At 35.8% G+C, this 16,714-nt stretch overlaps 1 protein-coding gene across 4 annotated transcripts in view; it reads left to right on the top strand.

Annotated features, from left to right (window-relative positions):
- BICD1 (BICD cargo adaptor 1) overlaps positions 1–12,731 on the top strand; it is a 208,773-nt gene extending 196,042 nt beyond the window's left edge. For 2 of the 4 annotated variants that reach the window (XM_072654354.1, XM_072654350.1), the window contains one exon: positions 6,820–12,731. In XM_072654354.1, coding sequence (XP_072510455.1) covers positions 6,820–6,825 — 6 coding nt within the window. In that variant the 3' untranslated portion in view covers positions 6,826–12,731. Of the gene's footprint in view, positions 1–1,217; positions 1,294–6,819 lie in introns of all 4 variants that reach the window. The other 2 variants (XM_072654352.1, XM_072654351.1) reach the window with 2 other exon arrangements.
- The last annotated feature ends 3,983 nt before the right edge of the window (positions 12,732–16,714 follow it).

The raw sequence follows: 16,714 nt of genomic DNA, 5'->3' as shown, positions 1-16,714 counted from the left end.
GGGAAGGATTTTGCTGAGAAAGGTTGAATGACTTGTCCCAAATTAGCATGTGGTAGCATCAAATAAGTTCCTAGGGATTTGGTGAATGGGGGTTAGGGGAAGATGGAAGGATGGTGACACCCTCCCAATTGTATCTGAGACTTTCTGGCTTGGTAAAGGTTCCCCCCCCCCCCCATATTTAGTCTACTTATCTAAAGTCAGCAGAAACAACTTTAATTTTATATTTTTATGTTGTGTTACCACATTTGTCCAAATGTACTGGTGCAGCTGTATTTCATTTTGTTCAGTGAATTCAAATTTAATAAGCATTGATAGAACACATTCTGCTGAAAGTGATACAGGAACAAATCAAATACAATTCTGGCCCTAGAGGAGTTAACCATCCAGTAGGAAGAAGAAAACAGGGCATGGATACAAATAATGCAGTCAAGGTCAAAATGCTTTAAATGACAGTAAAGAATACTTTTCTTTTTTCCAAGTGGCATAATGAACACTCTATATTTATCATGCTACTAGCATCTATTTCTTACAGCCATTCACTGATAGTGTAGTAGAGGAAAGCTCATGAGGTTTGGACCTGGGTTTGAATCCTCACTTTGTTGCTTAATACCTGTGGGCATTTAAAAAGTCACTGAGAATCTTTGAGTTTCAAATGCCTCATCTGTAAAATAAAGTAGTTTGGGACTACATGATCACTAAGGGTCCTTCCAGTTGCAGAGCCTATGAGGATGTTTGTTATTCTGACTACATACAAGTTTTTAGCACATAGGTCTATTTACAAGAAATAGGGTTCTGGGAATAAATGAAGTTATTAAATTGATTCTTTATTGAATCCAAAGTTAAGACCCTTGTTTTTTCTTTACTATTTCAAGAAACTTCTGCTGAGCATTAGGTTGCTAATAAGTATTTAATAATGTACTTGAGAAAAGACAATACTGAGAGGTAGACTTTAGGGGATTTAATTTTAACCAATATTAAAATTTTTAAATTCCAGAACCATCAAATGTTTTAGTGATATTTTTTACTTATAAAAGTAGATGCTATGCTTTTCATTAGAAATATCAAAACAAAAAATGCTAAATATTCTACCAGATTAGGACTCAAGCACACATTTATTCCTCACTAAATCTCATCAGCTGCTTACAATTTAATGCTGTTACTAACACCTTGCTCTGTCATCTCTTTGTATATATGTCTAATTTATCAGTTTCTTGTAGATTGTCAGCAGCCTGCTGCCTCCATATCGCCACAATGCTCACAACTAGCCAGGAGGCAAGACTGCCAGACTGTCAGGTAATGTTTAGATAAGTTTTCTTACTCCATTTAGTTTCTTTTCAGATCCATACACCACTTAACCATAACTTTTCCTTAACCTTACATATTTGATTGTATTTTCCTGCAATATTTACTCCAGCAGGAACTTGGTATAGGGGATTGCAAAGGAATTTGAGAACTGCAGAATAGCAGTTGTAGCCACTAGGTGGCAGAATAACACTTGACCAGGTGTCAGAAAAATCATTCTTATTGCATCAGGTTGTATAATTCCACAGTAACTTTTGTATTATATTCTATACTGAACCTTTATCTTCTTCATCTGCTGAAATGTCAGTGCTGCAGATATTAACATGCTTCTAACTTTTGTGTTAGAAATATATTTCCCATAAAAACAAAGATATATAATGTGACTTCCATGACAGTTCTTTAAATGTTTTGCTTCTAGTTTGAGTTCTTCTCTTTCTTCTTATTTATAAGACCTGAAAGTTGATAATACAGTAGATCTAAACACTAACATTTAAGTTAGGACTTTCTCATTAACTTGTAAACAACATTGATAAACTTTCAGCCAGGGCTATGCTGGTCAACAACCAGCTTGTTGGCGGGTAGGAGGCAGACCGTACCTGTGACACACTTTTACTTTTAATCTGAATTAATAATATTTTCTCTGTCACTTTCTTAAGTCTGGATAATTAACAAAACAAAAAACATCAAGCCCTGATTTATATTTAGCATTTTTCAATTTCTGATGTGTAAATGATCACTTTGAAAATTTTAACTGTCAGCTCTCCTGAACTGGTAAGAGCTGTCTCCAGCACACCTCACATCTCCAACCTATGGGTCAAAGGTCTACTTGTCATAATTATGGAGGGATGCGCTCTGGGAATTAAAGGAGAAGAAAATTAATCTACTGTCCCTATGTTATTTGTCTGTGGCTTATTCCACAGCTAGATTCTTCAGAATCAAAATGGAAAAAAATGAAACTCATTAAAAAAAACTATCTAAGAAAGAGTCAAGAACAGATAGAATTAAGGATGGGGTAAGGTAAAGGGAAACAAATAAAACTAAATTTAAACAAACTTTTTTAATATTGTCCTACCGTATTTGAATCTCATTCTGTTGCCTGGCAGAGGTAAGTTGTATGATGCAGTTTTCCAAAATTCAAGCATTCACACCATGTGTATCTTGTGATGACCCATTTTTGATCTTTCAGCTGTTAAAGTTTAGGGGTGCTGGAATCCCGAAATAGAGACAAGCTGAGTCCTGTCCAGATGAATTCCACCCACACCTTTTTTCAGCTAAGGAAAAACAAAGTTGATGAAAGATCCACCATATTGAGTGGACTCTTAAGGAACCTAAACATTAGTATCACTAATGCCAGTGATGAGGCCAGATGGAACCTGAGCCTTTGTACTGCTAATATAAGCAGGCTAGATAGAATCTGAGCCTTTGTGACTTTTGTTTTGACAAGCAGGCCAGAATGACTCTGAGTCAGATTGAATCTGAGCCCCTTCTTGGAGGCAAGGTGGATCTTAAAAACAGAAAGATTGTGGGAGGGATCTAAGGGTGGTCAAGCAGTCTGCGGTGACTGGAGGAGGGGTCCAGGGAGGGTCTTGATGGGAGTGGTCTATAGACTGGGCTAACTAGAGGTCTGGACTCCCAGAATCAAGACAATGGGATTTTGATAGGATCAAGGGTGAGAAGTTGCTGGAAGCAATCCAGAGGTAACAAAGATTTGGGCATAGTGATAACGAAAAGCTTATGGTCTCAAGAGAACATCAGATCTAGTGGGGAAGATTAAACGAGAGTTCAAAGGGAGTCCCAGAGCCTATAACTCATCAATTTTGTATCCAGTTAACCAGCCAAATTTTTTGTGGGGACCCTTTCCTCCTAAAGTCTTCTTATCAGTATTAGGTAACTCAGTGTATTGATTTTATTAAAGAAATTACATTTTATTTTATTATATAGTATTGTATTATATATAATATAATATGTTACAGATTACATTATATATTATTGTTAAATTACATTCTATTTTATTAAAGAAATTGATTTTTTTAAAAGGTTAGCTCAATACTCCCTCAGAACAATCTCTGAACCTACCACTTACAGTGTTAATTCATGTGTCAAAATAACTCAGACTGTCAGACATAAGAATTTCACTACAAATGAAGCAAAGCTAGATCTTTTTAGATACAAGGGGGAAAATGGAACTAATTTTTAAACAAATAACTGATTTTACTCAACAATTCAAATTCTATTTTATTATAACTTTTTTTATTAAATAAAGTTTTATTAAATAACTTTAAAATACTTTAAAATGAAACTCATTTAAAAAAGTAAAAAATAATTACATATAATGCCCATTTTGTAATTGTTGTGCAGAAGTTTCATCTGTAGCTTATAGTGTGTACAACATGATTTGTCCCCACAAATTACAGCAGTTCTGGGAAGAGAGCCTGTTTGCCTGTATGGGTTTAGTTAGAAACAAAATGCTTTTTTTTCTGAAGCATAAATTGTTTGGTGTATAGTTGTTCAAGTCAGTCTCAGTGAGATATTAAGAAAAGATATCCTACAAGCTGACTTGTAGGTGGTGGACTGAAAGCTAGTCTTAGAAACTAGCAAGACCTGGCTTTAAATCCTGCCTCTTAGACTCCATGTGACTATGGGCAAGTTACTTAACGTCTCCGTACCACTGCAGCTAACTGCAGGTAGCAGATAAGATGTTGATAGGCTTGGGTGAAGGAAGATTCCCTCCTGAGAATTCCCTACAATGAAGACATTACAGACCACAAAAATCAATAAACCAAGCGAATGTAGCTCTAAGAATAAAATTACTACTTGACTAGAAAACCAGAAAGAATTAAATTACTCTTACCAAAAACCACCCCAAAAAAGTTTACCCTAAATAATGAATTGAAAGGTTGTGATAAACCTCAGTGTGTCCAACAGTTTTTTTTTAAAGTACCTACTATGTACTGGTCACTGTGCTATGTTGAAGATACAAAGAAAGGCAAAAGCCCATTTCTGCTCCCACAATCTAATGCAAAACATTTTTTTGTGTTGTCTTCCTCTTTTACTTTTTCTCTCCAAAATAAAGTTTAGAATTTTTTAAAAAGGTTTTGTTTCACTTTAAATAGGTGTCTGAATGGAGTGGAGGGGGGGAGAAGAGATTGGGAAGATATTTCTCTTTTCAGAGATAGTTCTTAGTAATTTCCTAATAATAATTTTTTTTTGCATTTCTATACAAATTTTTAATTGATTTTCACAACAGCCCTATGAAATAGACAAAACAGAGATTATTTTTCCCATTTGTCATTTAAAGAAGTTGTGGTGCAGTGGATAGAGCACCAGTGCAGGAGTCAGGAGGACCTAAGTTCAAATCTCACCTCAGACACTTCACACTCACTAGCTGTGTGACCTTGGGCAAGTCACTTAACCCCAATTGCCTCATCCTGGGTCGTCTCCAGTCATCCTGATGAATATCTGGTCACTGGATTCAGATAGCACTGGAGGAGAAGTGAGGCTGGTGACCTGCACAGACCTCCCTCACTCAAAATAAAGTCAAGTGCAAGTCATGCCATCGTTTCTGATGGCATGGTCTTCTTCGGCAATGAAAGAAAAACACACACAATTCCAAGTGTAGGTGACTTGCCCCAAGTCATATCTTACGTTAACTTCACTTCATTACAGATTGTTTGGATGTATTTATATTGCTAACATTAAATTATATTTATCACATAATTAAGAGGAAAGACTGAAAAGAGAAGCATTTAAGAAATGAACAGTCATTTTCTACCTACTATTCCTCATCTCTTAAACTTTTTTTAATTCTGTAGCTCCCAAGTGTGGATACCTCTCCTAAAATTAAGCTACCCCCACCCTGACCCCCACCTCCCATAGTATTTTATTTACTTGGTCAGTTCTGCAGTAGCTAGGCATTGTGCTAAATGCTCAGGATATGAAGAAAGGCAAAAGACACTCCCAGCTCTCCAGGAGCACTCAATCTAATGGGGGTACTCAGACTTTTTATCATAGTATAATATAACAATTTAGAGGCAAAAAACCAATTAATTAATATATCCTTTTTCAGAAGCAGCAAAAGATGAAGAGAGGAAAAGAGTACATGTGTCATCTGGGAGGGAAATGGTCAAGGAGAAAAAGAATATGTGTTCCCATGGAGTTCAGAACTGACCAGGATACGAACCCTGGAAGTCTACTGTAGAGGGTGAAGTTGCAACAGCAAGCATTATAGAAAATTGTGTAGGTTAAGGATGAGGACCCATGGTCTGCCTCAAGGAGTTCAGAGCTAAGCAGTTTATTTCTTCCTGGGCAGTGAATCCATATTTGAACCTTATAACCTGGCTTCTAATTCTGTATCCTTCCCAATGGCATGATCTTGAGCAAATCACTAATAAAGTGAAATTATCACTCAGCCCCAATTTCTGCATCACATTTTATGTAAAAATAATAATAATAAGAACTAGCATTTATATTGTGCTTTAAGGTTTGCAGAGTGCTGTACAAATATCATCTCATTTTATCCTCACAATAGCCATGGGGGAGGTAGATGCTATTATCTCCACTTTATAGCTGAGGAAACTGAGGCAGACAGAAGTCAAGTAACTTTCCCAGGTTCACACAACCAGCTGGTAGTATCTGAGGCAGGATTTGAACCCAGATACTCCTGATTCCAGCTCCAGCACTCTATCCACTGTCACATAGGTGTTTCTAAAATAGGCATAAAGATTGTTGTGAAGCCAAACGAAATAATGAACATTTTTTTAAAAGCTTTATAGAAAGAAGAATCTGAAAAATTTATAAAGGATGAAACTGAGAGGAAAAAGACTGTCCTTGAAGAGCAAAATAGCTTATATAAGAGTGATTTTTTTTTCAGCCATCCTACAGGTATCCCATAAACAAATCTGAAGTAGCTCCCATATTGGGACAGATTGCTTTAGGTACAAAAAAAAAAAAAGAACTGCTTTTAAATCCTTTTGTGACGTTCACACTGCCAATCTGAACTGAAAAAGACTTCTATGGACCCTCCTTGCAACCAGATTTTTTAAATAGTCAGATGAATTATTCAGATGTCTTTGGATCCATCAGAGAAATGAGTGCTTGCAAGAATCTCCTTAGTATGGCTAAATATTCATAAATAAAGAGGGATGACTTTGAGGGGATAAGAGGAAGAAGGTAAGACAAGGAAACATCTAACTTTTTGTGCTGTGTACATTTTGCTCCCTTAGGACTCTCCCAAGGCAGCCAGGTGTGGGGAGCATGTTTTATAAATAAATAGATGCCACCTCCACATGGAATCTCGATGAGTAGGACTTAACTGAAAAATGATTCAATAACGAGACTCCAAAGTGAAATTTCAATGGCTATTACAGAAAATTATGTAAATGACATTTATTTGCCTGATCTTAAGATTTAAATATGAGATCTGTGCTAAATGTATTTAGATCATGATGTGCCATTCTGCCTTGCACATTGTACACATTTCTTATTGCTTCTCTGTTCTGTTATGTGTTTCATTTTCAGTCCTAATGTCATTCTCCCAGAAGAGCAGCCACATTCCAGCTCTCAGTGTGCCCCTCTCAACTGTCTCTCTCAGCCTCCTTATCCCTAGTCTTCATCTTCAACAGAGGAAAAAATGCAATGGAATTTGTACAGCTATTATGCAGACTACTCCCCAGGATCCAACAGGCATTTCTGCCTCATTGGTAACAGGAATAAAACTTGATTTATTTCTACACTACTGGAAATGGAGAGAAGGTTGAGAAGTACACCATAAGCACAGAGGCCAATCTGACAGGACACTTGATGGTTTCTCTGATCACCTACAAACTTAGATAAGGAGTGTTCAGTGATATGAACTTAAAAAAAAATTCTGTTTCCAGATGCTTGGCTTTATCTCTGAAATCAGAGGTACTTAAGCCAATACAAAATGTATGCTAGAAAAATCACAAAATCCTATCCTCGGCATTCAGCCACAGAATTGTGATTCAAATTTTTTTTCAGTCAATGGTATTTATTTTTTTTTTATTTGCACCACAATTTATGTTAGTAAAATGTAAACCAATTGTACAATTTTTTGTATTTAATTTGTTTATGTTTAAATAAGAAAAATTAGCTGAATTAAGTTTGATTTTAATTATTTAAATTGGCCTGAATTTGGCCATTTTTATTGCACAAAATTAAAAAATGGTTCATTGGAATGTTCATGTCAACTTTGTATTTGCACTGGTTATGTTTATGCACTTATTTTCTAATTAGTTATTCATTAGTTTCTGATTTTATAATAGTTTTCCACTGTAAACTAATTATTAAACCTAAGAAAGATCTTAATTATGATCATTTACTTTTATTCAGCTGTTTGATTACATACTTTTTTTTTTTTTTTTAGGATTTCAGACATGTAGATGAACTGGTGCTGTTCTATTTTTATGTGGTAACTCATAAAGGAATGCTAAACAACTTGAAGTAAAATCATGTGTTCATTTAATTTTCTTTTTTTCTCCAAAATTCAAGGTCCCAGTATGAGTCTTTACCTGTAAACAGATAAGTAGAGATGGCAAAACATATACACGTATAAAGGCATCTTTTAAAAAAATTAGTTCACTTGGGGTTAAAAGTTTTGGATAAAGTTGGTATGACAAGGGTGATCTTTTTTTCTGCTAAACTTCCTTGCCAAAAACAATAAATATTAAACCTTAGTGCATTGTCAGCTTATGACAAATACTCAGGTGCCTATGATACACAGATGATCTTGTGACAGTCCAGTGTTCCTAGCTAAGATACAGATTCTTTAAGAAAGCTTCCTAGGAAATAATTTAAAGCAGTGAATTTACATAAGTCAAAAATAACTGACTTTATTTTGCACAGTAACCTGACAGACAAGGAAAGTAGCTAATTGACCTATAGTGTAACAATCTTGGGCTCCTAATCCACCTATTAAGTGCTAACAATTAATTGCTCTAAGCCCTCATTCCTTGTTCTTAGTCAGGTGGCCTTAATTTATTTAGAGGAAAAAAGAGTTTGATATTTTCGTGTGACAATATCCATGACTTCTCTACAGATGCCACACTAAAAATAGTTCACACTTTTCACAGGATCATGGATTTAGAAATGGAAGGTAACTTTGGGATCATCTAATCCAACTCCCTCATTTTACACATGGAAAAGTTATGCTCAGAGAGATAAAGTCAAACAAGAATCATTCAGGAGTTTAAGGGATATCAGTCAAATTCAATGGTTATTAAATTCTAAGGCATAAAGTACATTTATTTTTCAGAAATGTGTATCTGTCATGTGCCAGTTAAGAAGCAGCAACTACCATTTCCAAAACAACTAAAGAATTTACCTACATATGTGGCATGTGCAACAGTGCTATTTACCAAATGCAACTTCAGGTGAATGGGTGAGATTCTGCACTACAACAATACGGTTTAGGTTCAGAAAAAATTAGAAACCAATCTTCGCCAAAGGGTGACCACTTCAACATAACTTTCTGGTCTGTTTCTCAATGCATTTCCAAACTGTTCCTGAACATTTTTCTTACCTTATTTTACCATGACCATCCAGTGCCCTACATAAACAGTGTATGCATTTTTATTACAGGTCAATCATCATTTTTTTTATGGAAGCATGATCATGCTTTTTGGACCTGAATTGTAACATAGCTGCTACATAGTTTTTTAAATAAACACTCTTGTGCCTGAGGAAAGATTTGCCTTTAAAAAGGACCTCAGAACACCTTCCTAGATTTCCTCATTATTCTCATGTTTGGTACTGGGGATACAGTGGGAAATACTATTCTAAAATTATGTGAATATGTGTCCGTAACGCTCTGTTGCATATCTGGTTTCCTGGACTAGATTTATGACCCATTAAAAAAATAGTAGAAAATACAAAGAACATTTCTTCCCTCTAATTCAGAAAAAAGTATTATCTCTAATTCTACAGCATATGTTTGATATTAAAAGTTTCTGTTTTGAATTGCCAAGAGGAAAAGAAAAACAAGTTTGCTTCGAAGGATTTATAAAACAATTATTTTAGCTAAAACTTGCTAGAATGGGAAAACTTAGAAATGAATATCTATGTCTCCACACAAAATCAGTTGGTATTCATAAAATCATAGGCTCTTAACCATCATCTAGTACTCCTCTTTATAGACCCAGAATGATACAGGCCCCGAAATTTTGTGTGGTTTGTCCAAATGAACCACAACACTAGAAAAAGCAAACATCAAACTTGAAAATAAGCTTTAAGATTGTAAAACTGGTTACAAATAGCCTGAGCCTCAGTAGGGACAAGGGTAGGGTAACAGACTTGAAAAATACAAATAGCCCACAGCAACAAAAAAATTAAAAAAGCATTGACTAAAACAGAAAAAAATTTCAAGATTGCAACAGCTAAAGATGCTGTCAGTACCTGCTTTGTTATCATTGTAGTTTGTTACTGCTGTTTCAGGGAAGCACAATGGAGGTGTCCGTTAATAGTAGATGGAGCAAGAAGGAATCGGGAGAAAATTGTTCACTTACTGAACTACTGGCAGTTAAGTTGCTTCTAGGCTTCACAATCAAGAGTTTTGCTCAGAATGCTAAAAAATAATGAAATCACTAAATATTGAGAAAATTCCTGTTGAGGAAGATTAAAAGAATGGGAATAATTCAGCTAGGAAATGAAAAGGAAGAATCTTCAAAGAGAGGAAAAGTTTTAAACACAAAGTAACTAACCTTTTTTTGTCTCTCATCACTGAGAACAGAGGAAGAAGAAATAAGATGATTAAAGATTTAGGTTAGCGAGGAGGTTTAGTTTAGCTAAAAGAAATACTTTTCAAGTAAATATTGCATTAAAATGGATTATTATAAAAGTTTGTGGAATCTCCTTTAGAGTAGAGGCAGAGTTGTTTGATATGGTTTAAGTACCTTAATTCAGGGTATTATGCCTTAAAATATCATAGCTCTAATATTCCATAAGCACACAATTCTGTGAAAATCTAAAAGAAAAAAAATATTTTAAATTCTCAGATTGGACATAAGGACACATAGTAACTTTTGAAAATAAGTTAATAATTTTAGCTTTTTTCCAGTGTACCTAGTAAGAATTTGCTTTTTTGAAAAGCAGACAAAGATAGTTAGTTTCTTTCTATCAAGCAATACTCTATACTCTTTTTTGTAATTATTCATAACACTGAAATGAATAGGCAAAGACCAACATGATTATCCAAGGACAATAAAACAAATATGCTTGGTCATACTTAGAAAACTATTGGTAAACATTCCCCTACAAAAACCCTTCAAATCAGTCAATTTCAGAAAAGTAGTTTGAGCCTATAGTCTTGTAAACAGCTGGTCCTGGAAGTGAATACATTTACTCTTCTCCATGTGTTGGAAAAGTCACTCGTTTCCAAACATGAATTTAACCTTGGCCACATAAGGACAATGATGAACATGTTCTGAACTGTGAGGAGGAGGAGCAAATAAGGGATAACGTATCTTCTACTAGAGTATGAGTGTCAATTTCCATGTTCATTGCTAACCAGATAAGAAACTGTCTTTCAGAAAGACTTATCAGGAGAAACCTTTTCTGGATTTTGCTAGTGCAACATTTTATGGCTACAAATATATTCATTAACTGTCGATGTGAAGTAGCATTCAATTTGAAGGAAACTTTTTGAGGGAAATGATGTTTTGGCTGTAACTAAATTGTTATGTTTAAATATGTTTGAAAAGAACTTTGGTGAAAATCCATTTCTTCAGAAAGCTGTTAACTTAGGGTTGATAGCATAACCACTACTAATATGAGACTAACAGATTCCTCAGTTCCTGGATTTTTTTAAAGTGAATGTTCACTGGTTATTTGATGTCCATGATGAATTTATCTATTTCGCAAAATGCTATCTGAAAGGGACGTTTTGTTTTTTTTTAAAGATGGGGACACTGAAACCTGAAGACATGAAGTCAACTGATATTTTACTTTTGCAGCCTGATCACGTTAACATCCAAAACATTATGGCTGCCATTTCTGTAGACTTTTTTCCCCTATTACACATAATAGTATATTCAGGATTCAAAAATATTTCCCTATTGATGATTTGTCCTCAATTATATTCTATTTAAAAAGAAATTTTAAAAAACACCTTCGCCTAAGGGCACAGGTACATACATATGCAGTATCAAATGTTTGCATGAGATTATTTTTGTCATGTAAGTTTTCTCATAATCGTCATATACAGCCTTTACAATTTTTATTTCTCATGTGATTCTTTCTCCATTATGAATGTGATACATGTACTTGTTCCCCTTCACGTAGAGAAATGCATGGCTTTAATCTTCAGTTCATTTTGAACATCTTTACTGTGGAATTATTTAAAATTTACCTATTAAAACTGAAGACTAGATAAACTGTGGGGCCAAATCACTTTTTGTGTGATTGGTATTTATTTGCTGGCTGCTAACATATTGATTTTTAAATTAACATCTTTTAGAATTATATGTTAATCTTTGTTTCTTAATGCAAACATTAGAAAGTTAATCTTGTAGTCCTCTCTATGAAGGTATAACTTTTTAAAGAAATATTTGTATGTAAATATTTGACACCAGAGAACCAAAAAAAGGTAAGGAAAATGTTAAAAAAAAAAACCATCTAGCCAGTCTTCCAGAACCATTATCTGTTTTATTACTTAAAAAAAAAAAGCAAAAATCATTCTCCCCTTTTGGTTCCCAGTTATGATTACAAAATAGACCCCTGGGGAAATAAATTACCTTTAAACTATTGCCACAAATTTCAAACATATTTGACTGTTCATCAATGTATTAAGCCTTAGAAAATGAGTTTTATGCCATTTTTATATTTTATTATGTTTGTATTTGCATGATGTTACATATCTAATGAACCATTCAAGATCCTGATATCTTTCATTATAGAATTAACATTGGTGCAATTTGTGGCAAACTCTGGTTTCTACACTGCATAATTATTGCTTTAATTCTTTAACTTTTCATTGAAAATTTGTTGTTTTACCCAATCAGAGTTAAAGAATGTGGAATTTTTCTAGATGGTAATAATCCCATGTACTGATTAATTTCAAAACTGATACAAAAAACTCTTCTTGTGTTGCGAATTATTTTAAAACTCAAGAACTTTGTTGTCAAGTATGTATGGATTTGTTTAGAAAACGTATTTCATGCAAATTTATCATCCCTTGTTTTATTTCTTTTAACTGTGGACAATCCTAGATGAATGTCTTGTGAAGGATTCATGCAATATGTGCTTGTATTTGTGTAGTTCTTGCATTGAAATGGTTGGAAAAGCCGATCTAGAGCTAAGAAAATACCAGGAAGTTAATTATATTGATTCTTACCTCTTTGTTTCTGTTACCAGTTGAATGCCGTGTAACATAGATAGCTCTTCCAACAGTAAATAAACTGGTTATCTTTTGTTCATTTCATCTGTGTTACCTTTTTATCACCATAAGCAAATTCTCCTATAAGCCCTTTTTTGGTTTTCACTATTGTAAAATGCAGGTTAATTTCTACAAGTTGAGAATTATACAAGTCAATGAATTGAATTTATTATTTATTTAGTATTTATTAAACTAAACATTTGAACTCCAATTGAACTAAAATTAAACTAAAAATTCAGTATTTTGCATTAACCAATTCATTTTATGTGACATTCAACAACACTTGTGGCTTTCTGCATTATTCGACCTTTGCTGTTTTTCACCAAAACCATATGAATAGCCATAAAGTGTTTTAGGAACATAATTTGGGGGCCGGAAGAGATCTTAGATTATATGGTCCAGTTTCTCCCTCCTCCCATTTTAGGAACAAAGAAATTGAAGCCCAGGGTGGCACAATGAGTTGTTCAACAGTGTATAGGTAGTAAATGGAAGAGCCAAGATTTCAATCCACATTCTCTGACCCTAAATGTTACATGTTTACCATGTTTTTGTTGTCTTCTGAATTTCAAAATAGAGCAGATAAGAGGTTAGAAAGAAACTATAGACAAGTCAAACATGTGGCTGGTTGGAATTTAATAGACCTCTGACCTAATTTTTGTTCAATTCCTTGACAGGAGATAGAATAATAATTATACTAGTTCCCAAGATTACACTATTATCCAGTGATGACTTCCTGTCAGTTCAAGTTTCTTGTGTGTAGAATACGTGTGTAGAATACATTGGAGTATACAGATGATATAAAAAGATGAGGAATACACAGGGATATGTGTCTACATATTAGCTTGATTCACTGGGTGACCAAATAGATTTGGAGTGGACTTCTGATCATCTAGTCTAATCTGTACCTGAATTAGAATCCTTTCTGCAATATTACTCAGAATTGGTCATCCAGCATCTACTAGAAGACATTCCATCATAAGAAACTCAAGAACTCCTAAAAATATTCATTGCATTTTAGTTACATACATGCATACTCTTCAAGGAAATTTTTCTTCATATGGAGCTAAATCTTTGTTTCTGTAAATCTCATCCATTGTTCTACATTTACTTTTTAGAGCCATGCAAATGCATGCAAAACAAATCATCTTCCATGTGGGAGGTCTTCATATATTTGTGAAGAGAGCTATCCTGATCTCCCTAAGTCTTTTCTTCTCCAGTCTAAATATCTTTATTTCTTTTGATTCTCAAATTGCTTGATTTCTAGTGCACTTATTACCCCAGTTTAGTCCTCTACATAATGCTGTAGCTTGCCAATGTCATTCCTACAATATTGCACCCCGAATTTCAATTCAACAAACATTTATTAAGTGCCTGCTATGGATAAGGCAATGAGGGGATACAGATGGCAACTCTGTCCTAGCCAGTGGAGCCCCCATTTACAGATGAAGGAGGGGAGAGAAAGTGGAAGCAATATGTACAAACAAGTGTGATACATGGTAGATTATGAAAAAAGTCAAAGACCCAAACAAAGTAATAATTTGAATCACTAGGTTCGGACTAATCTTATTGAACCTTATGTTTCTCCTATCACTGAGACAGGCAAAATAAAGGCTTAGTGAATATTAAAGATGAGAAGTATAAACCTCTGACTCTACCATATTCTAAAACCACTGGTTTTATGTGAAGTACATGGTTAGGATCTTAATTTCCTACATAAAGTTTTATTGATATGTGAATTTTTTTCCTGCATATGACCAGAGTATGGCAAGAAGAAATTTTAGGTTTAGGGAAATTTTTCTAGTTGCTAAATGGAACTGATCTTGAGTTTCCCAGCCTTAGGGCTTTTGTGAGGCGGGGCTGCTATTCAGTTGAGATTAAGTTCAGGTGCTCAGGTTGGGGCAGGGCTGCCACATGGGGCTCAGTTCCCTCAGGGGGTTTATGTGGAGACCTCCAACAATGGATCCAACCTCCTGCCTGCTTTGGGAGCCCTTGTCCACTGCTGCATCTGCTGTTGCCTCCCAAGGGGGCCTGAGTTATGGAGACACCCTGCTCCCCTCTCAGCGAGCTGAAAAGACCCTCTCACTGACCTTTGGCACTTGCGGGTGAAGGACCCTGCAGGCAGCTGGAGATTCTGTCCCTGAAGCCTTCTCAGATCTGCTCCTCTCAGTGCCAAAACAGGGCTGGACTGTGCTCCAGGTCTAGGGTGCAACGGACCTTTCGGGTCAGTTTTTCAGGTCTCTCTGGAACAGAAATCTCCTCTGCTCCTTTGTTCTGTGGCTTCTGCTGCTCCAGAATTTGTTGGGAGTTCTTCTTTACAGATATTTTATGGGCTGTGGGTTCAGAGCTAGCATATGTGTATCTTTTTACTCCTCCATCTTCCCAATTGGATATTCTTGCATGAAAACACCATGCCACTATCATCAGTTCCTGTGCTCCCACCATGACAAACCCTGATGAAGTCAAAGAAAAATTGCATGAGGACCTGGAGACCCTCATCATCAATGTGCCAAAAGAGTTCAAATTTATAATTCTGGGTGACTTTAACACAAGGGTAGGCACAGATTACTAGACTTGACAGAGTACTAGGGAGGGATGGTCAGCAACAGCAATGGTCACTTACTACTGTAGACTTGTGCATCTCATGACCTCACCACCAATACTGTCTTCCATTTATCTAAATGCAATAAAACTTCATGGATGTACCCTCACAGCAAACACTGACATTTAATAGACTATGTGATTGTAAGGAGAAGAGACAGACAGGATGTGATAAAGGCAATGTGTAGTTCAGAGTGCTGGATTTATCCTGTCCAAGCTGAATAATTACACTCAACAAAAGCAGTTTCACAAAAGCAAAATGACCAACAGAAGAGTTAATGTCAACAGATTAGAGCTCTTCTCTGAGAGGAAACAGTTTGTTGCTGACTTGGAAGGAAAGTGGAGCCAACACAGGGTTGGCAACAGTGGAGCAGAAAAGGAGTGAGCAGCTCTCAGAGATTTGGTGTACAGCACTGCATTTACTCATCTGGGTCAGAACACTCACAAACACCAAGATTGGTTTGATGAAAGTGATGGGGAAATTCAGAAGATGCTAAATGAAAAACAAGAATGCCACAGGGTTTACCCTGTTCATCCATCTCTAAGAAGGTAGAATTGAATTCCATCAAAAGTAAAGTACAAGCAGAGATTAGAGAGATGTAGGATTCTTGGCTCAGTAAGAAGGCAGATGAAATTCAGTTTTATGCTGATAGTAACAATCCAAAACACTTTTATGATGCCCTGAAGGCTATTTATGGGCCAAAGACCTATGGTGCATCTCAACTACTCAGTGCTGATGGAGCCACATTGATTAGTAATAAGAACATGATCCTAGAGAGATGGGCTGAACACTTCCATAGTGTTCTCAACAGACTGTCATCAATCAATGTTGAGGCCATTGCTCAAACATTTACCTCTGGTTGAGGGCAACTAGGTGGTGCAGTGGATAGAACACCAGTCAGGTGTCAGGAGGACCTGAGTTCAAATTTCACCTCAAACACTTGACACTCACTAGCTGTATGACCTTGGGCAAGTCACTTAACCCCAATTGCCTCATCCTGGGTCATCTCCAGTCATCCTAATAAATATCTGGTCATTGGATTCAGATGACTCTGGAGGAGAAGTGAGGCTGGTGACCTGCAAAACACTTCCTCACTCAAAACAAAGTCGAGTGCAAGTCATGTCATGATTTCTCTGATGGCATGGTCTTCTTTGGCAATGAAGGGTGAACACACACACCTCAGGTTGAAGTCAATCTCTCCCTAGCTAAAGTTCCAACTAAAGAACAGGTTTTGAATGCCATTAGGCTCCTTTTGTGTAACAAAACCCCTGGTGTTGATTCTGTTCCAGCTGAGATTTACAAGGTAGGGGGTCCATTGCTCACACAAAAGCTGAGTGAAATTTTCCAGATTATATGGCAAGAAGAGTTTATCCCGAGGAGTTCAAGGATGCCTCCATTGTCCATCTTCATAAAAGTAAAAGAAATAG

The sequence above is a fragment of the Notamacropus eugenii genome, chromosome 3 (assembly GCF_028372415.1).
Source record: "Notamacropus eugenii isolate mMacEug1 chromosome 3, mMacEug1.pri_v2, whole genome shotgun sequence".
Lineage (NCBI taxonomy): Eukaryota > Metazoa > Chordata > Mammalia > Diprotodontia > Macropodidae > Notamacropus > Notamacropus eugenii.
This window is presented reverse-complemented; position numbering and strand designations above follow the sequence as displayed.